Consider the following 22,512-nt stretch of genomic DNA (forward strand, 5'->3'; position numbering starts at 1 on the left):
TCCAAGTACAAATGCGTGTCATGCCTGTCGGCAGAGCAGCCACTGTATCAAAAGCGACCAGACCAAGAGCTTCCTGCCTCGCCCGGTGGGTACAAACGCCAGCAGAGGGCAAGAAGAAAGCCTGGCAGGACCGTGGGGTCCGACAGATTAAATGGCAAGAGGAGGCAGACAAAACAGCAGCGGGCAAAGCCGGGAGAGGCCTCTCCTGGGCAGAAAGAGAGGTATGGAGGGGACGAAAACCCTCTGGGACCAGCCCGGAGGTGGGGTTTTTTCCCAGTCACAAAAGGACAGCACTAAGGCTTTTCCTTGGAAGGTGACTAGGGGACACCTGACGGCCGCCGTCCCTAGGGTGCTCTCGCTTCAGGCTGCCAGTGGGTCTTGGGAGCAGCGGCACACTCCCCCGGACCCCGCTCCGGGTCAGGCTGCAGGTCGCAAAGCCACCTCTTCCCCCTCCGCAGTTCCACCATGACCTACCTGCGCACAAGCAGAAGTAAGACCGGCCCCAGGGAACACGCCGGGAGCGGTCCCCGCAGCCACGCGAGCCCGCTGAACTCCGCGGGCATCCCCGCCGCTACGGCCCACAGCCGCTCACCCCCGTCCGAGCCGCCACCCCCAAACCCTCACGAACACGACGTTGGTGAATTAGCCAAAAGCGTGTCCCAAGAACCCCCGGCGAGCCTGCAGTCTCGGGCGCTGGGAGGGGGCAGGTCCGGGCCGACGGCCACCGTCTTGGGGATAAGGTCAGCAGGAGGGGGATTCGGGAACTGTCAAGGGGGACGCCGTGCGGCGTGAGGGGCAAACTTGGGGGACCGGAGCCGCTCGCCGGGGAGACGGCGGCCGGCTGCGGGGGCCCGCGCCCGCCCGACAGCGCCCGGTCCCCGCAGCTCGGCCGCCGCGGGGGAAGCCCGAGCGCTCCGGGGCCGCCCTCCGGGCGTGCGCCCCGCTCGCGAACAAAGACGCGGACCCCGACACAACTTGCGGACCCCACCGAGGCCCGAAACTAGGGGGCCGCGGACGGGGTCTCGGGGCGCTCGGGCGGCACCGCGCGACCCCCGGCCCCCCGCCCCGGCCGGCGCCCCGGTCCCCGCCGCCCCCCCCCCGGCCGGCCGCCCCGGGCTCGCGTCCCGCACCGCCGGCCCCGCGAAGCGCCAGCCGCCGGGGCCGCCTCAGGCGCCCGGACGGACACGGCGGGAAGCGCGGGAGGGGGCGCCCGCACCGCCGCGCCGCGGGCCGTACTGACCGTAGCTGTCGTCCTCCTCCATGGTGCCGCCGCTCGCCTCTCGCGCCCCGCCGCGCCGGCCCCACGCGCCTCGGCCCGGCTCGGAGCCCCGCCCCCGGCCCGCGCCGCCGCCGCCGCAGCCGCTGCCGGCCCCTCGCCACCCGCGGGGCGCCCCGCCCGCCGTCCGCGCGCGCCCCGGCACGCGGCCGCCGCCCGCACGCGCCTGCGCACGCGCGGCCGCCCGGGCCCCGCCCACCGGACCTGAGGCCCCGCCTGCCGCCCACGCGCGCGCACCTCCCGGCACGCCGCCAACCGCAGGCCCGCGCCTGCGCACGCGCGTCCGCGCGGGACCCGCCCCCGGGGCCCGAGGCCCCGCCCGCCGCCCACGCGCGCGCCCCTCCGGGCACGCCGCCAACTCCAGGCCGCGCCTGCGCACGTGCGCCCGCCGGGCCCCGCCCCCCGGGGCCCCGAGGCCCCGCCCCTCCCGCCCCCGCGGGCCCCGCCCGTTTCGGGTTCCGCCAGGGCGGCGCGGGCGGCCCTGCCCACAACGGGCGGGAGGCTGCCCACGGGCCCAAGGTCGCGTCCGGCTGCTGAAGGGCAGGGTGGTCCTCGCTGACGTCAGCCTCGAAGGTCCTGCGGGCCCCGGCTCGCCAGGGAGGGCCCCGTCCTTGGCCAGAGGCCGCCGAGCGTTTGACTTTATTTCCTTCCGTGCCCCGAGCCTCGCCCCCGAGTGTCCTGACTTCCCGGCTTCTCCGCATCCCTTCACGAGTCCCGAATTTTCCTGGATCACGTTTCACAGGAGGCGCCTCATCGCCCCTCATTGCGGGATTGTCGTGACCCCGAGTCACCCTGTCTGAAGGCACACGTGTCTAGACCGTCCTGGGCATTTTGTCTGTGGCTGCACGAGGCTCGCCAGTGCCCCTGCCCCCGGCGGAGTGAGCGGCCCTTTGCCGAGCTCGGGCAGCGGCTCCGCACCTGGAGGCTGGAGGCCTCTGCTCCCCCCGCGCTGTCCTCCTTAACGGGCATCGGCTTGCGTCAGCCCGTGAGGGGACACCAGAACGGGCTGGAAAGTCCCCGGGAGAGCCTGTCCTGAGAGCAACGACAGGCCCAAGGAGGCGCGGGCGCGGGCGCGGGTGGAGCTGAGGCAGGGCCCGCTGTCCCCGAGGTCTCCCGACGTCACCACTCTGACCCCACCCACGGAAACGCGTTCCTACCTGACCTTTTAAAGGAATTGCTCAAAAGACAGCAAAAAACAAAAAAACAAAAACAAAAAACAACAACAAGGGATCAAGTGAGACCCTAAGAAATTTGGAGGCTGTTTTCTCTGTGACAAAAAGGAAAACCCCAGCGCGGCAGAACGACAGCCCCAGAACCCACAAGCTCCCCTTCCAATGACTCGTGAGTCCCCAGCCAGACACAGAGCAGACCTCGGGCACTCCGTGGGGATCCACTGACTCTGCAGCTTGAGCTCCGTCCGCAAAGGGAGGTGAAGGTGAAGAGCTCTTCCTGTGGGCCCTTCTGTCCCCAGTCCAGCCCCGTCTGCGCTGACCTCCTCCCTGCTGGAAGTGTTCCTTCCTGAGAGCACCAGCTCGTCCACAATGACAGCTCACCACTTTAACGGACAGTTTAGTGTCTCCTAATTCCCAACGCACTGCCTCACACTTGTCCGCCTTAAGACATTCGCTGATGGATACAAACGCTGCATACATGTGTTGCTGTGTGCAAAAAACACTTTTCCCGGGAAGGAGACACAAAAAATGGGAACAAACTGGGAGAAAGGGAGGTTGAGACCCACTTTTCATTCTGTATTCACTTTGTCGTGGTCTTTCCATGCTGTCTGGTTGTTTTAAAACACGCAAATGTATTTTTGTTGTTGATTTGGAAAAAGAAAGAAAAATGTCACTTTTCTAGCTACTCCCAGATGCACAAGCTCTTTCGTGGTTTGGTGCTCAGTCTGTAAAGCGACTGCCTTCCCTTTAGGTCATGATGCCGGAGTCCTGGGATGGAGTCCAATGTCAGGCTCCCTGCTCATGCTCTCTCAAATAAATAAATAAAATATTTTAAAAAAAATTTTTATAAAAAAAATGACCAGAACCTCAGATGAAAGGGACTTCAGGATCACTCGTCTCACAGGATGGTCCAAGCCCCTCCTGGTGAGCAGACCACCACACTCCAATTCCAATGGGCTGGACCTGGGGCTGCTGGGGGAGAGCTCAGCCCAGGCCTTGGCAAAGTCTGGAAGCTGACAGGACCTGTCCTGAGGTATCTCCATCAGGGCGAGGCGTGACCCCTCTCGGCAGCCTGTTTCATTATTGGCCAACCCTAGGATAGGCCTCCCAGGACTTCTCGATTGTTCTAGGCAACAAAGAAAAGTAATTTCCATGAGGAAACTCCGTGCTTTTAACTCAGATCTGCTTCTGAATAGCCTCCTGACCCAGGCTCAACCCTCCTGACCTTTTCCTGCCCACAGAATGCAGCCTCTGCTGGTAAAATCCAGGCTTCCGCCCAGAAGTGATCTCTGAACTTGCTAGATCGGTCCCGGTCTTCCGCTCAGCTTCTACACGGCTGACGGGAATTTCTGTTGGATGGGATGGATTTCGACATATCAGCCCGAAGAGCCCTAACCTTTGCATCCTGTTGGGGGTACAGCTCTGGCCCACTCTTCTAAGAAAACTGCTTATTCACAAACATCCGTCTCTAATTTCACAAACTGACCAACCCAGCCTTCGGTGGAGAACCTTGGTGTCTCCCTAAAGTCTAAGAAGATGGTCCCTATTTCCTTAGGCACATCCCCCAGTGACTTTCTTTGAAATAATTGCAGAAATGAGATGCTTTCTCTTGTAGAGGTTATGTTATCTTTCTCCAAGTTCGATTCTGGTGGGTTTGTGAGGTTTGGCTTCCCTGATTTCGCCAGAGGGTCTAGTTTCACAGGGGACGTGACAGCGGGGAGTCCTGTTCTGGCCCCCGTGTGCCCACGTCCTGTGTGTGTGTGTGTGTGTGTGTGTGTGTGTGTTGTGTGTTCAGTGATCCGGCTACATTTCCTTTGGGCTGGCCTGGACTTCGATGCTCTCAGAATCCACTGGCTTTGACGGACTGATCTCCTTTCGCCCTAGTGGAGCGTGTAGTCTCCTTGCCACCTGCCCCCTTCCGGCTGTTTCCATGCCCCTCTCTGGGCCAGAGTCACCAGGGGATTCAAGGCATTCCAGCTGGCCGCCTTCTCCTAACAGCATGGTAGAGGTGTCCCCTGCCACCTTAACTCTTGCTCAGTGGCCAAACCTCGGGAAAAAAAGCCATTGGGATGACAGGTTGGGTCTCACTATCAACACCAAAACTGTTATCTGAACTCCCAAACCTAGCACCTTGGGATAGTGAGGGGTCCTGCCGTGAAAGCTAATCACTGCGATTAGCACAGTACTTGACTGTTCACAAGTTCCTTTGCCTTAACCTGGATCTATTACGGGTCCCAACTCCCAGTGCCTGAGAAACCAATCCTTGTTAGATGAAGACAGAGTACAATTTTTAAAAAATCAGCGGTCTATCCCAGGGAACAAGGGCAGCTTTTGTTTGGGTTGTGTGTAAACACGGGCAAGGATGTAACAGGATTTCTAACCTGGAGTCACAAAGACGCTCTATTAGATGACATTGGTGATGCAGAGGGATGGCTTAGACGTCATCCCTGTGCCACAGATTTGGAAACTGAGGCTCACAGTGCAGGGTCGAGTCACGGGATCCGGCTTTGCTGGCTACCCGTGTCCTCTCCCTGGAGAGGAGAGAGCTGGAGGCAGGCAGAGCCGGGAGCAACGGGGCCCCGTGGACCACCTGGGACTCCCTCCGGTCCACTGGTTCTAACCCGGACATCCTTCCCACGTCGCTGTTTCTCCAGAAAACCTTGGACATCTGCCGTTTCCCTGTGGTCTATCCTCAGCGGCTGGTCCACTGACAACTTTTTAAAGTTCGTTCTTCTCTCACACCAATCCCTCCTTACATAATAATCTCAAAAATTACAATTATTAGGAAACATTTTTTTTTCTTGTGCTTATACTGTGGTGTTTCAAACTTCTTCACAAACAGTGTGTGTTCAACACGGGGCAGGTTACTGTGCTACAATGTTTTCATTACAAAGGGACATTCACAGGCTTTAAAGAGACGGAGGCTGATTTCCGTATTTACCAACACGAGATGATTCGCAAGCTGTACGAAGTGAACAAAGCACGGACAGGACTGCAGTGTATATTTCCATTTGTAATAAAAATATGTGCACTCGTGATAGACACGGACGCTCGCATGTTCCACCATTCAACAAATATTTGTTGGGGAGCCTGCGAGGTACCAAGCACCGTTCAAGGTGCTGGGGGCACAGTAATGAAGAGGTTGCTGGGAGAGCCCGGCCCTCACGGGGCGTCCACCCTCGCACATGGCACTCACAGGGTGCCCATGCCTGCCTCTGGAGGAGAGCTGACCACCAGAGAAACAGGACTGGGAGGGACATACCCTTCCATACTGCTAGGGGTTGGATCATGTCCCCCAAAACCCTAACCCCCAGCACCTTGTGTGATCTGATTCGGAAATCGGTTCTTTACAGATGTGATCCAGTTAAAATGAAGTCACTAGCGTGGCCCAAGTCCAACGATGGATGACTTGGTCAGAAAAGGAGACACAGACACATGCAGAGGAGAAGGTCGTGGGAAGGTGTTGGAGAGCTTGGAGGGATGCGGCCACAAGCCAAGGGCCCCCGGGGAGCCCCCGCTGAGAACTGGAAGAGGCAAGGGAGGATTCTGTCCTCAAGCCTTCAGAGGGAGCATGGCAAGTTATTTAGGACTAATATGAATGAAACGGCCATCTGGGGGAGAGGCTTGGGCACCGGCATGTAAAACTCTGGCCCTGGGAAATACAGAGCTTTAAAATTATATACCATATACCAAATATATATGTATTTTATTTCTTTATTTTTAAAGATTTACTTATTTTAGAGAGAGCGGGGGTTGGGGGAGGAAGAAGGAGAGAGACTCCCCGCTGAGCTTGGACTCATTTGCAGGACTCCGACATCGTGACCAGAGCTGACATTGAGTCGGACGCTTAACGACTGAGTCACTCAGGTGCTCCTAAATTAATTTTTAAGGTAAAAATTTTAGGGGCGCCTGGGTGGCTCTGTCGTTAAGCCTCTGCCTTCGGCTCAGGTCATGATCTCGGGGTCCTAGGATGGAGCCCCGCATCGGGCTCCCTTGCTGAGTGAGGAGTCTGCTCCCCCCCCCCCGCCTGCCTCTGCCTATTTGTGCTCTCTTGTTCTCTCTTTCTCTCTCTCTAAACGGGTGACTAAAATCTTAAAAAGCCAACCCAGGTGAGCAGGCAGAACTGTGCTGAGACAGGCAGGCATTGGAGCCAGCGTCCTCCACCGACACAAGGCAGAGGGCCCGACGGCCAGCCTCGGAGCCTTGCCCAGCTCCCCGTGTCTGCTCTCGGGGGAGGCAGTGCACCAGGGGAGAAAGGGTGCCCCCCACACGGAGGAGACCACAAACCAGATCGCTCACGCAGGCCAAGATTGGGGCATTGTCTTGCTTTGAAAACCCCCAGATTTTATTTTGCTAAAGCTTGCAATTTCTTCTGTGTGAATGGCACTTAAAATGTGTTTGTAATGGAACTTGATTGTATCCAGCTGTCACCAACGGCTCCCGCGCCGCCCAAAAGGCAGCTGGCCACGTGCCACGCAATTCAGGCTCTCACTTCAAATGGGGGCTGATGCTCCAGTTCCCGCCGGTCTCTGCCCGCATGATTTCACTTGTGAGACAAGCAGGGTCGGACAGGGGCTTGGGCTCAGAGAAGACCACGTCACCAAGAAGCGGTGCCTGCGGCATGTCAAGCCAGTGATGTCCACGGGGGGGTGGGCTGCCCGTTTTCCCAGCAGAGGCCAGACGCACAGTTATCCAGGACACTTCCTTGAGTGACCTTTCCGGGACACTGACCTGGCGAGGATTTCCTGGGCCCTGCTGGAGACAGTGACCGCCACTCCCTGCTGACCGGAAGCACCTAACAGTGGCCACGTGAGACAGGAAACAGAGGCACACGCGTGGAAGAGGAGGGAGAGGTGCGTTAAACACAGATCACTTCTAAGACCGTAAGGGCAAAAGACCATATTTAAACTGTTCCAGCTGTTAGCACGCAGACGTGAAGGTGGGTGCCTTCATTTAATAACACAGCCGGGAAAAAGTCACTCATTTACGTAAAAGCACTTGAATTCCCTGTCCCCCTGTCCTTTCCAATCTGGCCCAGTGACGGTCAGAGGCACCCACATACCCGGGACCTGCCTGAGGGGCAGCACGTCTGTGACATGAAGACGACAGGGTGAAACACCAGGGAGAACGAGCACGGGAGGCCTGCAGTGTGACGGTGACAAGAGTCACGAGGGCTTCAGCCGCAGAGCCAAGGTGTAAGTCACCAGCCTCACGCTGCTCGCTAGCGGCGGAGCACCAGTCGGAGCGCAGGGCTGGCCTCCCTTCTGCCGGGAGCCACGAGTGAGTCTGACCCGGACCGACTCTTCTCTGAGTTTTTAAAGCAGGAACAACACACGGCAACAGATCCTGGAGACCAGCCAGGAGAAGACTATGTTCCAAGTAAGCACGCCCAGAGCGCAGACACAAGGGGCTTTTTTAGGATGGCAGACACGTGAGCATGCCACGAGAGAAGGCTGCAGACAGATCCCCAGAGGAGGAGGAGGAGGCTGACCTCGAGGGTGCAGGTGGGACACCAGCCCTACCGAGGGGGGACACCTGGTGGCTACAGTCTGCAGCCGGCCCCACAAGGTTGAGGGTAAGACTTCTGTCCATACCTCTGCCTGCCTTCCTAGACTCCCAGCCCTGCTGACCACTCCACCCGAGAACCATCAGATCAGAACCTGCCCCCCGGGAACGTGAGAGACGCGCACTCTCAGGCCCCAGCCCACCGGCTGAATCAGACTGCGTGGGGGAGGGGGCCCAGCGATGTGGGATGACCCACATGTGGGACCCGATGTGGGATGTGTTGGGACGACCCCCTGGAGATTCTGATGCTCGCTCTTATTTGAGGCACGGGACCAGAACGGCGCTTCTCCGCACCGGGCGCCCGGGAGAGTCACACAGTTTTACATGCCGGTGCCCAAGCCTCTCCCCCAGATTCCCGTTTCATTCAGTCCTAGATAACTTGCCCAGCTGATTCCGCTGCCCCCCCGAGTGCTGGAAGCATCAGGCTCGGGGGAGAAAGGAGCAGATGGAGGTGGAGAGAAGGTGGTTCCTCGAGTTGTGTTTTACTTTGGAGTGGGAGGGGATTCCTGGAGTGGGATTAGAAACCGTTTGCCAAGAGGTAGTGGCCCACAGGAAGGGGGAGAGCCAGCGTGTTTGGAATGGGTGCGGAAGCGGCTGGGCGAGGAACAGATCTCCGGGGCAAGCGGAGCCAAGGAAGACGGGCGGCTGGTCCGGACCCGGGCGGGGGAGGAGTGGGACGCTGTGACTGGCAGGGTTTGCGAGGACAGTGCAGCACGGCTGCCACCCCCGCCCCCCCCAGCACAAGGGTGGCTGAAGGGAAGGGAAGGGCCAGGGGGAAACCACCCTGCCCTGCCGGGCATCTACCAAGTGCCACCAGGTCCTGTCTACACTGAAGCTGCCTGCGCTACTGAGACTCAGGGCAGGGACTGGTGCTCTGGCCTTTCTCTGGGCTGGAGGGCACACTGGCTGCTACAGGGACCCCAGCCGGCTCCTGGGGAGGGGTGGGGGGCGGTGAACACCGGACTGCGGGCCTGCGGCTCCCCTACCTCTCCCCCCTGTGATTCTCCCTCCGTCTGGGAACACGCAAGTTCCCCAGGCCCGGCTGCATGGCGGGGGGATCTCACCCACCTGCCTCTCTGGTACTGTTTGGCCCTGCCACTCACCTGCCACCCAAGCCGGGAGCTGTCCTGCCCCCACCCCGGACCTTCCATTTCTGTTATGTCTCCTCTTGATCCGTCTCCAAAGACCCAGGGAACCCCACCTCCTGACGGCTCCGCCAGCGTCCGCTCCGGCCGCAGCCCTTGTTGGCTGGTCTGGGGGCTGGTCATCCTCACCGCGCTTCACCCTCCTCTCGAGCTCCTGGGCCTTCGCGCGCTGCCGCCAGCCTCCAGAGTCTAAATCCCCCGCAGACCTTGTCAGCTCTGGCTGAAGTCGCGCAGCAGCTCGTGGGGACCCTGGACATACCGAGGCCGGCACACTGTGGTGCACGCGGAAACTGTCAACCACATCGCCTGTGCTGTCGCCGTGTCAGCGGACACTCAAGTGGGCCCTGCCTGGCCGATGGCGCCCGAGGCAGGGCCGGCCACACGCTCGTTGCGGTTGCCACCCAGAGCCGCGGGTCCCACCCTGGAGACCACAGCTGCCTGAGAAACGGAGCCGTGTCCATCTCTGCGTGGACGCAGCTCCAGTATCGAGTGGAAACGTTTGGAAAAGTAAAGACAAGAATGCTGTGGTCCCGCCCCCGTGACCACTGTGCCCCAGGGCTGAAGGGGACCCCCGACCTCCCGCGGCCCAGCCTGACTCAGGTGCTGTGGACGTGAGCTTGGCTTGCCAGCCCACACTCTCCCGCCCGACCAGGCGCCCTGTTTGCTTGGGTCCAGGGGTGTCCTCATCTGCCCTGTTCCTACTCTGCCGTCCGGCTGAGCTCCCACGGTGACGGGGCAAGAGTTCCCGGGTTTGAGGGGCACGACTAGGCGGGAGCTCGGAGACACTGAGGGGAAGAAAAAGGAAGGAGCAGCGAGACTCAGGGGACGGGCCTGCCCGGTGGTGTCCATGGAGTGTCCGGAACAGAACCCACTGGAAAGCTGCCGCTGCCCGGGGCGGCTTTTGCTTCTGTCTCCCACTCCCGGGTGCTGCTCTGGCCAAATGGAACTCCCGGTCCCCGCCGTCCCTGCAGGCACCTGCTGCCCCGTTGGCCTCACCCAACTTCCAGGACACGTTATCAGCCAGACCCTGACCCTCCCGCTCAGCAGATGGCCCGGCCCGACAAGACCGGGACATTTCCCCGGAGCCCACAAATACGTCTTCCTCAGCACGCCCTCCGGTGTGCCCCAGAGACGACCCGGGCTCGGCCACCTGGGTCCGGAGGGGCTGCGGGCGGCGCTCAGCACGTGGCCACGCGGGCACCTGGCGGTGCAGCTGCCAAGACGGAGGGTCTCAAACCGGAGGCCTGTGTTGCTCTTGTCGACCGTGAGCAAAATTCACAGTTTAGTAAAACTGTCCTCTCCTTCATCTTTCCCTGTGGAAATCCAAATGTTATTCAGTAAAAAAACTCAAACAGCAGCAAACCTCGGTTTCCCGGTTTCCTCAAGGCAGTACTCACTGTGAGCCCCCAGCGAGCGTGGTGGCCCCTTCCAAGGGTTCCTCCGTCTTCTTAAATTCAAATGAATGTACTTAACGTGGTTAAATAAATCGCTTTATTCCTCTTTATCCTTAAGGAAGACCTGCTCCAAACCTGCCCGCGTACCAGGGGCTACCCCAAGGAGCACCATGGGGAACCCTGCATCTGAACTGGGAGCTGCGATGTTAACTTTTAAAAGTCAAAGGGAAAAAACACAAAGACACAGGCAGGGCTCACAAAACCTTTTTATTGCACCAGGGTCTTGGCAACACCGGCGGCGCCTCAGCGCCTGGAGTGGAGGCGCAGCGCACAGGGACGTGGTGGGCTGAGCCCACCAGGAAAAGGCAGGTGAGTGAGGCCACATGGGACCACCAGGAGAGGCGACCCCCCTCACAAAGTTAAATTAAACCCACATTCTAAGTCACCCACGTGACCGCTATTATAAAAGCTTTAGTTATTTATATACACTTATATATTTACATGTGCCCTAGGGTTTGGACTGATTCTCCGGGCCCAGTTTGGCTAAGGACCGTGTGTGGGAGGGAAGGGCCCGCCCCAGCAGAACAGTGACAAATGCTGCCGACAGGCCGGTGCTCAGCACCGCCCAAGACGCAACGGGCATGTTTTCCTCAGGAAAAGGTTTCATAATCACAGACTGGAGAAGGGAAGAGCCTGAAGAGGAGGGAGCAAGTAGAGACGGGCTCTGTGCGGCCGACGCCGACCTCCCTTTCCACTGGAGACCACCGAGAAACAGGGCCGTACAGGGATGAGGGTCAACACCGAACAAGGCAAAGAAACCAACGCCCTGCCCACAAAGGCACCTGCTTTCCCTTCCGAGTGGCCGATAAGAGACCCACAGGGCACTGGGGGGCAGGGGGCGGGGGGGGACGACCCTCATCTTTGAACGAGGTGTGGTCAATGCAGAGAAATCCGTCCTCCCAGGCCGGCGGACGCAGCCAGTGCCCTGCTCGCTTCCTGCTGGGCCCCGCTCGGGCCACGGGCATCACTGTTCTCCCCACCTTTGCGAAGAGAAATGTAAGAACAGGAGGAAAAATCTAAAAGAACCTACGTGAGAAAGTTGACATATGTCCCCACCCCTGCCCTGTGAAGGATACTTTTCTCTGATCCTCCCGCCCCCAGGCCCCGAGCAAGAGGCAAGGCTCGGGTGACACAGGGGGACCAGGCCAGGCCATCGGGGGTCTCAGGCCACAAAGAACCACTGCGGAGGACAGACGTCCACGTCAGCTGTCTGTGTCCGCTTCCGACGTTCTGGATTAGAGGACGCGGGGACGTCCGGCCTCGGAGTGGCTTTCGGACGGACCGCTACACCCTCTGCGACTGGGTTGTGTGTCTGTTCTCTGGAAAATGTCACCTTAACCGAGGGTTTCCTGTATTTATTGAATTACGCGTCCGCACGCACAGCTCGAGCAAGAGAAGAGCGCGCGCGCTCACAAAGCGGAGCAAAGCAAGCCGGGGGCGCGGCTCAGGGAAAGGGAACGTGTTGCTGACAAGCCACACACCGCATCACAACCAAAGTCTCTGTTAAGTAGTAAAATAAAAGGATTCTACCCCAAGACCACCACCTCGAAAGCCCCGCGGGTCGCGGCAGCTGCAGGGGAAGGGATGGCGAGGCCGCCTCGGCATCGGCAGCTGCGGGAAAGGCAGGCGCGACCGCCGTCGCCCCCGCCCCCCGCCCCGAAAGAGCCTTCGCTCTCCGGGGACGGTCTCGGTCCTTGCGAGGGAGGGACGCGCCGGCGCCGCCCCAGGGCTTCCGTGCTGAGGGGCACAGCTAAGGCATAGACGGCAGCGCCGGCCGCCGGCAGCCGGGGACGGGCGGCTCCCGAGAGGACCCCGCGGGCACCTGCTCGCTCGAGGGTGCGCGGGGAGGAGCGCGGCCGCCGCCGCCCCCTGCTCCCGCCCGGAGACCCCACGCGAGGCGGTCCGGGCTCCCGGCCGGTGGGCTGCTGCCCGCTCCAAAATCACCGTGGGGTTGTCGCGGCACCAGCGGCGACGCCAGAGGTCCCGACCCCACGAAGCCCGGCTCCGCGGCCGTCCTCCCGCGGCCACCGGGCGGCTCCGCCGTCCTCAACGAGGCCGCTCCTCGGTTCACACGGGCGGCGCCATCTCCAGAGGCTGTGGGGCACACGACGTTGCTCCTGACGAGGGACGGGTCCCGGGGAGGCGCCCCAACACCCCCCAGCGCACGTCGGGACGACACGCAGCATTAGACGGCGCTCGGAACACACCCGGTCCTGCCTCACACCGCACACACCCGCGTGCGCCAGACGCACACGCCCATGCCAACGTGCACCTCAGCGCACGCGCGCCACGCTCACACCTCACCACACGGGCCACACACTAACGTACACCTCAGCACACATGCCACACGCTAACACACACACACACACACACACACACACACCCCGGACCCCCCCATCAACACACACGCGCACGCTAACACCCCCTCCCCCCCCCGCACTAACCCATCTCGACAGCAGCAAAGTCAGCGGCGGTAGCTGAGGCTGGTGGCCTTAGCTGGATGAGTCACAGACCAAAAGTTCCGTCTACTCTGAAGTTTCTGGAAGGCATTGTAGGTTCTTTTCTTCTCTCTTTTGAACTTCTTCAGTTTCTTTTCCTATTTAAAAAACCCCAGGCGTCACCATTGCCAAAGAGGACTCTCCCCTGGTGCCCGCGCCTCCTTGTGAAGGCTTCTTAGGTGGGGGACACGATTCTCAATGTGCTACAGAACCAACCGGCTTACTCTCGTGTGGCCTGAGGGAGGTGTCCCCGCTGTCCCCACCCTGCTGACGAAGGAGCAAAGCCACCAGGACAGATGCCTCGTCCACGGCCACACAACGTTCACAGTGGCCAGACTGGCACCTGAGCCAGCAGCCTGCCTCCTGTGGTCCCTGACCACTTTACAGTGTCGCCACTTCAAACGGCCCCAAAGGGTCAAGTCCTCCCTGCCCGGCCCTCCGTGGGACCGCTGCGAGTGCCACGTCACGCCAGCTCCAAGCACAGCCCGTACCTTCCCTCGATCGAACTCTTCGTCCCAGTCATCGATGACCGTGGCCGTGCGGGCCCATCTGCTGTCCTGAATGGCATCCTGACTGACAGCCGACACCTCGCCGCCCCACGTCAACACTGCAAAGCAGACACCGAGTGTCAGCACCTTTGTGCACTCGCTTCCAGAACGTTTACGACCCAGGCTGGCCTACGCCTGATACATTCAGCTTGGTCGAGGGGCACCTTTCGGTGAAATGGACCACGCAGAGGAGGATGAGGGAGGGCAGGGCGGTCTCCGCGTGCAGGATAGTGGTCTGTCCCTTAAGCACACACGCTGTCCACTCTGCACCACTGGCCCCCAGTTAAGCTCCTTTCAAACCCGTGCTCTCATCGGAGACAGAGGTCTCACGTTCCCCCAAGACGAAGGACATACAGCACCGGAGCTGGGCGATTCCCATCCACTCCGTTCCCACGCCGGCCCGCGCCACCCAGAGGCTCGGGCCTGCTCTCCTCGCCCCCGCCCACACCCCCAGGAGGTGGCATTCTGGACCTTCCACGGCAAAACCACCCGCAGGGCCTGGTTCTGCACTTTGTGCAACGGCCACAGCTCAGGGAGGTTCTTGGCTGACGTTCCTCTCCCCGTCCCTAAAGCCCGGTGACCCCCTACCCCAGGACCACGACACAACGGGTCCATTCCCGACCTCTGTGCGGCCCCATGAGTGAACCGTAGCACAGAAGTCCATTCTTGAAAGCAGTACCTTTCCTCCCGTAAGCTTTATCAGACGAATACTTGAGCAGCTCCCGGAGCACGTCGGACTCCCGCTCTCTGCCCCAGGACGCAAGGGGAGCTGGGGCCTGCCCTGCAACCAGAGAACATTTAGGTCCACACGCCTCTGACGGGGCCCTCGATTACCTCTCAAGGGGGGCTACCGTCCAAATCAGCTCTCGGAAGAGCCTAACCCGCCCCCCCAAGACTGAAAACCCGCAACCAGCAGTGTGAGCCCTCGATCTGGTGCAGGAAGAACGAGAATGAGCTCCAGGGGGATCCCGCCCCTCCCACAGGGAAGTGGCCAGAAAAAAAGTGGCGGGAACTGGAGGAAATGACAACGTGCTGTTGTCACCACAGCTTCCAGGGAGGCTGTCTCCCAGCCGCGTCCTGGAAGAGCCTGGTCACCACGGACGGCTGGATGCTGACAGCAGAGACCACCCACCTCAATTTCCAGAAATGACATCTGTCTGGTCCTGGGCCCTGTCTGGTCCCCGCTAACCACCTACAGCTGCTATAACAGGCTCCCCTCCCTCAGCACGAACCTGACCTTGCTCTCCATGCCTCCAATGTATCAATGACCCCATGACCTTCATGCCCAGTGTCCAGTGCGATGCCCCACAACCAGTCTAGTGTCTAGTGCGATGCCCCACCACCAGTCCCTGCTGCCCTCTCCAGCCCCTCGCCCCGCGCTCCATAGCACAGCGCAGCCGGGTGGTCATACAGGGCCGCCCGCAACGCTCTCTCCGTGTCTGGGCTGGAAATGCCCTTCCCCGCGGAGCCAACTCTTCCGCTAGTCAGGACGGAGAGCAAACAGAGGAGAGGCTGGGCCCCCGCAGCCTGAGCACCTGCACCGGGCGGCGGGCCCTGAGGCCCAGGCAGCACCCCCACATGGTCGGTGGCTAACGAAGCGAGCGCCGGCGGCTCATGCCCGCCGCCGGCCTGCTCTGGCGCCACCTTTGAACAGCCTGTCTTCCAAGACCGGCCACGTTCCTCGTTGCCCAGTGGTAGCGTTTCGTCATGGGATTTCTTTTTTTTTTTTTTTTAAGATTTACTTGAGAGAGAGAGAGAGAGCGCGCACCAGCGGGACCGGCGGAGGGAGAGGGAGAGAGTGAGTCCCAGGCAGACTCCATGCAGAGCCTGGAGCCCGACGTGGGGCCTGATCCCAGGACCCTGAGATCATGGCCTGAGCCGAACCCAAGAGCTGGACGCGTAACTGACTGCGCCCCCTGGGGCGCCCCTTGTCATGGGATTAATATTTAGTCACAGGCTCATCTATCAGGAGTCCGACAAACACACACCATCCCCAGCAGCCTGTCGCCCGCACATGCGCTGACACAGCCGGCCCCCAGGCCGTGGAGCAGACCTGGCAGCAGCGCGGCCACACCGGGTCCCTGCCCAAGCAGGGGCGAGCGCCTCTCCCCTTCGCTTAACGGACACTGTATCAGGGGAGCCCAGCTGAGCCTGGTCAGCCCTGGAGGAAACAACCAGGAGAAGTCACTCGGCCATGGGCACCCAAGGCCTGGGGAACAGCCCAAGCACTGCAAACCCCAACAGCAAGAGGCCACATGCTGTCTTTAGAAAGGCCCAACTTAAAAAAAAAAAAAAAATTAAAAAAAAAAAAAAAAAAAAAAAAGAAAGGCCCAACTTGCGGCACTGGGGTGGCTCAGCCGGCTCAGGTCGTGATCCCAGGGTCCTGGGATGGAGCCCCGCATCGGGCTCCCTGCTCAGCGGGGCCCTCTCCCTCTGCCGCGCTCTTGCAAATAAATACAATCATACACTTGATCTTAGCCAAAATCAAATAAATACAATCTTAAAAAAAAAAAAAAAGCCCTATCTATTAAAACAGGCAGTGGATGGTTAATTTCTGAACCCAGCCTTTCAAGTTCAAGAATCACAGGAAAAACTCCAGGCTGGATGGCCCAGGACTCCTCCAAACAGGAAAGTTTAGGCAGAAGCGTGTTGAATCAGAAGAAACACTATGTTCTCAGAACATTTGAAGTTTAAGCATCTCCTAGGTTTTCTCTCGGAGTGGTCTCGGCTGACTGCCTCACCGGATGAGGAGCTGTGACCCACAGGGCACACAGACTGCCCAAGGGGACAGACACAGGGCAGAGGTAAGAGGTCTTTCCGGCCCTTCCCCTGCACTACACCTACTCTAGCCGTGCGGCAGGGCCGGGCACAGGTGTCCCCCCGGGTGCCCCCCCACCCCTGCTCCTCACAGGTGCATACCAGCTCCATCCCTGGGACGCCTGCCATTCAGAGGTGGGGAGGGCGGGCTACCAGGGAGAGCAGAGTCCCTCTGCCTCTCGCCCCTGCAGGCTTTAGGATGCTCATTCTCTTCTACTTCCTGCCATGACTCCTGCTGTCTTTTTTTCTTTTTCTTTTTCCTTGGAGACGCCGCAATGGCCTCTAGCTCGATGACGTCCGAGGGAGAGCAGCTCCTGGGAGGTCAGAGTCAACAGTCAGTTCCGGGCAAACTGAGGGTGAGTGGGGGTTCAGGTCGCTACCCTGGAACTCCCAACTGGCACGGGCCTCACCCACACAGAAGAGCCACCCCGAGTGCACCCTGCAGACGCGAGCAGGACAAAGCACGCCCGTGGTCCCGGGGCCACCATGAAGCCTAAGAGACGTCAGCGAGAGAACCCCACAACTGCCCCACAACTGCACCGGACCTAGGCGAGTCCTCCAGGCCAGAGGACGCGGCCGCAGCACCTGCCGATCCGGGGGCACATAACATGCTGCACCACGATCACGTGCCTGTCCAGGAAGCCTGGCCAGCACGCTGGGCCTCCATACCGCCCACCTGGGACAGACGCGGGGCCACCTGGCTCCCGGGCTCACCTGTGCCACGGCGGGTCCCGCTGGAGGCCATCTTCCGCACCAAGGCCCTCCGCGCCCTGTCGTCTCCTCTTCTTGTTGCTCACGGGGTGGCCGTCGGTCCCGCTTCCCACTTGCCGGCCGTTGTCCCGTAGCCGTCCGCCCTCGTCCTCTAGTCTGTCCGTGGGCACCTCTGCCCGGGCCTCCTTCCCGCGCTCAACGTTCCGGGGCTGCCTCTGCGTCTGCCCCTCCTGCAGGGGGGAGGCATCCAGGGCCTCCGTGCGCTTCCTCTTCCTCCTTCTCCTCTTCCCCGGAGAGGCCGCCGCCGCCGCCGGGCACGACTCTGAGCCCTGCCCCTGGCTCTCCCCCCTGCGGTTCCTTTTCCTCTTCTTACAGAGGCCCTGGGGGGACTTGCTGGCCTCTGGCAGCTGGTGTGGAGGGGCCTGGAGGCCCCCATTGGCCTGAGGTGGGGGAGCAGAGGCGGAGGAGCAGCTCTGTGGGTCTGACGTCCCGAGAGGTCGGGGGCTACCGGACAGTGACATGGAGTGGGGACCGACGGGGAGCTTCAGGTGGCTGGACGGTCTGGGAGGTGAAAGCGCCCTGTGGGGGGACACACTGCTCTGACGCACAGGCAGGCCCCTCCTGCCCACCCACAGCCCCTGCCCGTCCAGATGAGGATGTCCAACGGTCCTTCCTCACCGCGGGAATCTCAGAGACACATAAATTACACCAACTTAGAAAAGAAAGAAAAGTTAAATTCTACTTTACTGAAAATCAAAGTCAATAAAAATCAGAACCCCTTAGTTTCCTGTCACCAAGTAGTTCAAAGTATTTTTCCAAACCTGTGTTACTGAGTTTCTTTTTTAAAAGATTTATTTATTTTAGAGAGAGCGAGGGAGAGAGCAAGCAAGGGTGCGGGGGAGGGGCACGGGGAGAAGCAGAGAGAATCCTCTAGTCCCTGTTGAGCTCGGAGCCCGAGGCAGGACTCATCTCACAACCCTGAGATCACGATCTAAGCTGAAATCAAGAGTCGGCCACTGAACCGCCACCCAGGCGCCCCTCATGTTTTTTATTTCTGGCACAACGGTTAGAAGAAACTTCTTTAAGTTCACCCACAAGCCTCAAGGTGTTCATGCCCGTGATGCTAGCCTCGTAAAAGGGGCCAGCACGGGCCTATATACTATGCACTCGGACTCCCCTCTAATTCAGGGGCTCCAGAAAATCGGGGAAACGGACTCTACAGCCCATCACACCGTGAGACAAGGCAGGGTGGGACGGGGCGCTCCATCAGGTTAGGCTCTTTGACCCGCCTCTCGGCAGATATGCCCTTGCAAGAGTTAACTTTCTGCTCTAGGCCTCATGCTTCTCATACATAACCGAGTGACAGTAACGCTGACCTCAAAGGGTTATGGAATCAAACAGGACTGTCGTGACCTCAGCTAGGATAGACGCCGAGACAAACTGCACTATTCCATTTACTCTTTTCTGGGAAGCTTGAAAAAAAGACTGTATGTTGAAAAAGGAAAAAAAAAAAAAAACCCACAGTAAATATCTCACACACTTAAGGACCTACCACGTATAAAAACACCGTGCTGGGTCCAGGGTGAGTGTGCGGGCGGGAGAGGCCGGGTGATGGGGGCGTGCAGCAGGCAGCACCAGCCCATGGTGGCCGGATGGTGGGGAGGACCCATCAGCGCCCAAGGCAAACAGCAAACCACCCAAACCACCTCCCAGCCTCACCCAGCTTCCTCCCTCCCTCCCTCCGCAGCTGCCAGAGCCTCCCGCGGCGGCCCCTGGGCAAACAGGTGTCAGTAACTCAGCTGTCGGCTAGTCGACACCCTGAGGAATACAAGCACCCCCGAGTGTGACAGGACAGGTGGTGCGTCTGTCGGAGCCTGAACACAGCTTCCGGAGAACCACTGCTCCCTGCTCTGGACGCCCGCCCAATGCTCTGCAAGCCAGTGTGAGGGGATAGTTGGGGGAGCCCCCACAGGGAGGCAGAGGGGAGACCGGGGAGTGCCGGTGAGAGATACACAGTGATACCGGCAGCAAGAAGACAGCTCTCAGCGGGGCACAGGACTCTGGGTTCACGCAGGGTCCTTCTGGGACTCCTGCCCTCCCCTTCTACTCCGGAGTCCCGTCACGAGGCTGGGGAGGGACTCCAGGGCACAACCGCATCCCCATAGGGACCCGGCTGGTGGATAGAAAATGAAGACAAAAGTGAAAAGACCAGGACCGCAGAGAGCAGGCTGCCTCCGATGGGCCGGAGCTCCTCTGCCCGATGGGGAGAGAGGAAACAGGAAGGAGTCGGTGCAGAACCCGCCCTGTACCTGTCCAGCGACGCACCACTGTCCATCCTGCAAGGCCGGAGACCATGTGCGTCCTCACCAGCCAAGCGCACGCTAAGCACAGGGGGGAGCGGCCGGCCCGGGGGCCTGCGCCCACGGCTCACCTGATTGCACAGACGGGCCAGGAGGCGGCGGCGACGGGGTGAGTGGTTTTCCTGGGGTAGGTGAGGTCGGACAGTGGAGAGAGGGGCGGACGGAGGTCATTGCCGGCTGCCCTCCGCAGGGTGCTGGCCTGCAGTTATCGACATAAATAAAAACTTGGTGGTCTAAAAGAGGTCGCCGTGAGCGGAGAGGGAAAATAAAAATAAACAAATAAATAAAAACAAAAAATAAAAATGAAAGAGCCCGAAAGGATGATGAGGGGACAGAAGGAGGAAAAAAGGGGGGAGGTGGGGGAGGGGAATGGTAGAAGAAGAATCAGAAGTGTTTTTGGTTAGAAACAAAAAGGAAAAAAGGAAGGAAATTTAAACAAAAATCTCAGCACAATTAAATCATCGAGCTTCACGCCGCACACACAGGTGCCAGCCAGCCCGTGGCCCGTACGCCCCCGCGCCCAGGTTCCCTGCCAAGCCCACTGCACCTGCCCCGTCCTTCCCTTGAGGCTCCTCTAGGAGATTCTGTCTACGGACAAATACGGGGACCTGCCGCCTCTCCCCAACCCCCAGCAGCCATCCGGCGTGTGGATCACATCAGGATCCCCCCAAAGCCCCGCCTTGGCCCCCGGACAGCCCTGTGTAATCTGCAAATGCCTAGACCACCTCCGTTCCTCTGATCGGGGGCGGCCAAGGGCCCGGACACGATTCACCCCCCTGCCCAGACTGAAACCAAACCTGCTCTGTGGGCCCTAGAGACACACTTCCGGCGGGCAGGCTCCCACACACCCACCTTCTTGGCAGAAAGGGCCAGTTTTTTGGCCGGTGGAGGAGACATGATGTTTGCGGCCTCGGTGGCGGTGCTGCTCAGGGCGGGGGACTTGGGCTTCACCACTTTGGAGTCGTCTCCATCTGGCAGCGCTCTGGACTGTGTTCCCTGAGAATCCCCCAAGCGGGTAGCTCCGCTCTCGGGCGCTTGGGGGCCCTTGGTGGGGTCGCTGTTGGCACAGCGGCCCGGGCTGGAGCTGCAGGAGCCCCTCCCGTGGAGCTCACGGCTCTCACCGCCCGCCTTGGGCCCGTGCCCGTTGGCAGTCACTCCGGCCGGGAGCCTCGGTGAGGTAGAGAGGGCGGCGGCCCTGCCGTCCCAGGAGCCCTGCCTGGGGCGCTCGCTCCTGCTGCCGTTCCCGCTGCTGGTCCCGTGGAACCCCTGAGAAGCTTTGCGTGACGGGGAGAGGGGCCGCAGGGGAGTCGGTTTCTTGACTTTCTTTCCAGCCTCATCCAGAGAGGTTGGTGTGGGGGGGGGTGTTTTGGAGAGTCGGGGGGAAGGGGCCCCCACGGACAGCTTCGGAGGAACGTATCCATTCTGAGACTTGAGACTCGACACGGAACCGTTTCTGGAAACGGGCACACCAACCTCCTCGGGGGCCGGCGGCTTCTTCGTTGGCAGCGAGTCCGGTCGCTGGAGGAGAGCAGAGCAGAGGACACGATCACACCCTGGAGGGAGCATGGGCCGGCGGCTCCCCGACGAGGTTGGAGCAGCCTGTGCGGCGGGCGGGGTCCCCACCAAGAGCCCAAGGCAGATCATCTACAGGGACGCCCGGTAAAGGCTCTGCGGCCGCGTTGGGCGCTTCTGGTATCCTGCGAGCCGTGCACGCGGGGCGCGCATCTGTATGGGCCCCTTTACTGAGAGCAGGATGTTTCTTGTCAGGAGCGAAGAAACACAAAAAAGTATAAAGGAAAAAAATAAAAGCACCAGAGTCCCACCTACTGCACAAACATGAGCACTGACGGGCTCGCCGGCACCTTCTGCTCTGGAACGGCCCTGCTCTCCGGAGCGGCTCTGGCGCGGCTCTGGCCCGCACAGGTGCGCCCAATTCCACCTCTGCGCTCCCCAGAGCAGCTTCCCACGTGCTCCCGGGGAAGGTCATTAATGTCTGACCGGAACCCACCTTGCCACATGACATCTCGACCTGGCCTGTCTCCAGCTGCTGCGGAAACGAACAACGCTCCGTCCTCGCTCACCCGGCTCTGAGTCCTGGCTCTGTTGAAATGCTCCCCACGGCCCGGGTCTGTGCTGCTCCCCACCCCCACCTCCCGCCTAGTGCAGGGTCTCCCAGAATCAGAGCTTAACAACCACTTGGTTGCCGAACATCTGGTTGAACTGACCACCGAGAGACTAAAGCTTTTCCCCTACTTTGGAAATTTCCTGCTCGTTTCCTGGGAGTGGTCACTAGGCTACGGCGCCTTGGGGCCGGCACTCCCCGAGCAGGGCATCTGCTGTCCTCTCCCCGGGGATGGGGAGGGAGCTCTTCTCCAAAATTTCTGCTAAGTCGATGCCACAGCCGGCTCTTGGTGCACCAACCCTCGCACCCTGTCATCTGAGTTCATCCGAACTAGTCCTTTACGTGCTAGGAACAGGAACCTTTTTTTTTTTTTTTAAGATTTTATTTATTTACTTGACAGAGAGAGAGAGATCACAAGTAGGCAGAGAGTCAGGCAGAGAGAGAGGGGGAAGCAGGCTCTCTGCTCAGCAGGGATGCTGAGGCAGATGCGGGGCTCGATCTCAGGACCCTTGAGATCATGCCCTGAGCCGAAGGCAGCGGCTTAATCCACTGAGCCACCCAGGCGCCCCGAACAGGAACCTTTTGTTGGACTTGCTGCAAATATTTTTAGAAGATTTTTTTTTTTATTTCTAATATATCATGTACAAAAATTCAAATTTTCATTTATCCAGTTCCTTTCTCGTTTTTCTACATTGTCTGTCCTACAGTTTTCTCTCTTCTGGACGTTTACTGAGAATTCACTTCTACTTTCCTCCGAGTTTCGTCTCTTTTTTTTCCTCTAATTTTTAAAAATAACTTATCCTTACTTACATTCTTTCTAAAGAGAACACGTCTTGGGGCGCCT

At 59.8% G+C, this 22,512-nt stretch overlaps 2 protein-coding genes across 3 annotated transcripts in view; both read right to left on the bottom strand.

Moving 5' to 3' along the window:
• Positions 1-1,371, bottom strand: part of CYTH1 (cytohesin 1) — a 79,915-nt gene extending 78,544 nt beyond the window's left edge. The window contains exon 1 of the mRNA XM_080826466.1: positions 1,241-1,371. Within this exon, the coding sequence (XP_080682592.1) occupies positions 1,241-1,262 (22 nt within the window). The 5' untranslated portion in view covers positions 1,263-1,371. The remainder of the gene's footprint in view (positions 1-1,240) is intronic.
• A 9,429-nt stretch (positions 1,372-10,800) lies between these two features.
• Positions 10,801-22,512, bottom strand: part of USP36 (ubiquitin specific peptidase 36) — a 39,004-nt gene continuing 27,292 nt past the window's right edge. For both annotated transcript variants that reach the window (XM_080827388.1, XM_080827389.1), the window contains 8 exons: positions 20,399-21,064; positions 19,618-19,745; positions 17,190-17,765; positions 16,578-16,789; positions 14,338-14,439; positions 13,602-13,717; positions 13,057-13,208; positions 10,801-12,706 (listed from right to left, as the gene is read on the bottom strand). In XM_080827388.1, the coding sequence (XP_080683514.1) occupies positions 13,077-13,208; positions 13,602-13,717; positions 14,338-14,439; positions 16,578-16,789; positions 17,190-17,765; positions 19,618-19,745; positions 20,399-21,064 (1,932 nt within the window). In that variant the 3' untranslated portion in view covers positions 10,801-12,706; positions 13,057-13,076. The remainder of the gene's footprint in view (positions 12,707-13,056; positions 13,209-13,601; positions 13,718-14,337; positions 14,440-16,577; positions 16,790-17,189; positions 17,766-19,617; positions 19,746-20,398; positions 21,065-22,512) is intronic.

This window comes from Martes martes (genome assembly GCF_963455335.1).
Source record: "Martes martes genome assembly, chromosome: 16".
NCBI classification, from domain to species: Eukaryota; Metazoa; Chordata; class Mammalia; order Carnivora; family Mustelidae; genus Martes; species Martes martes.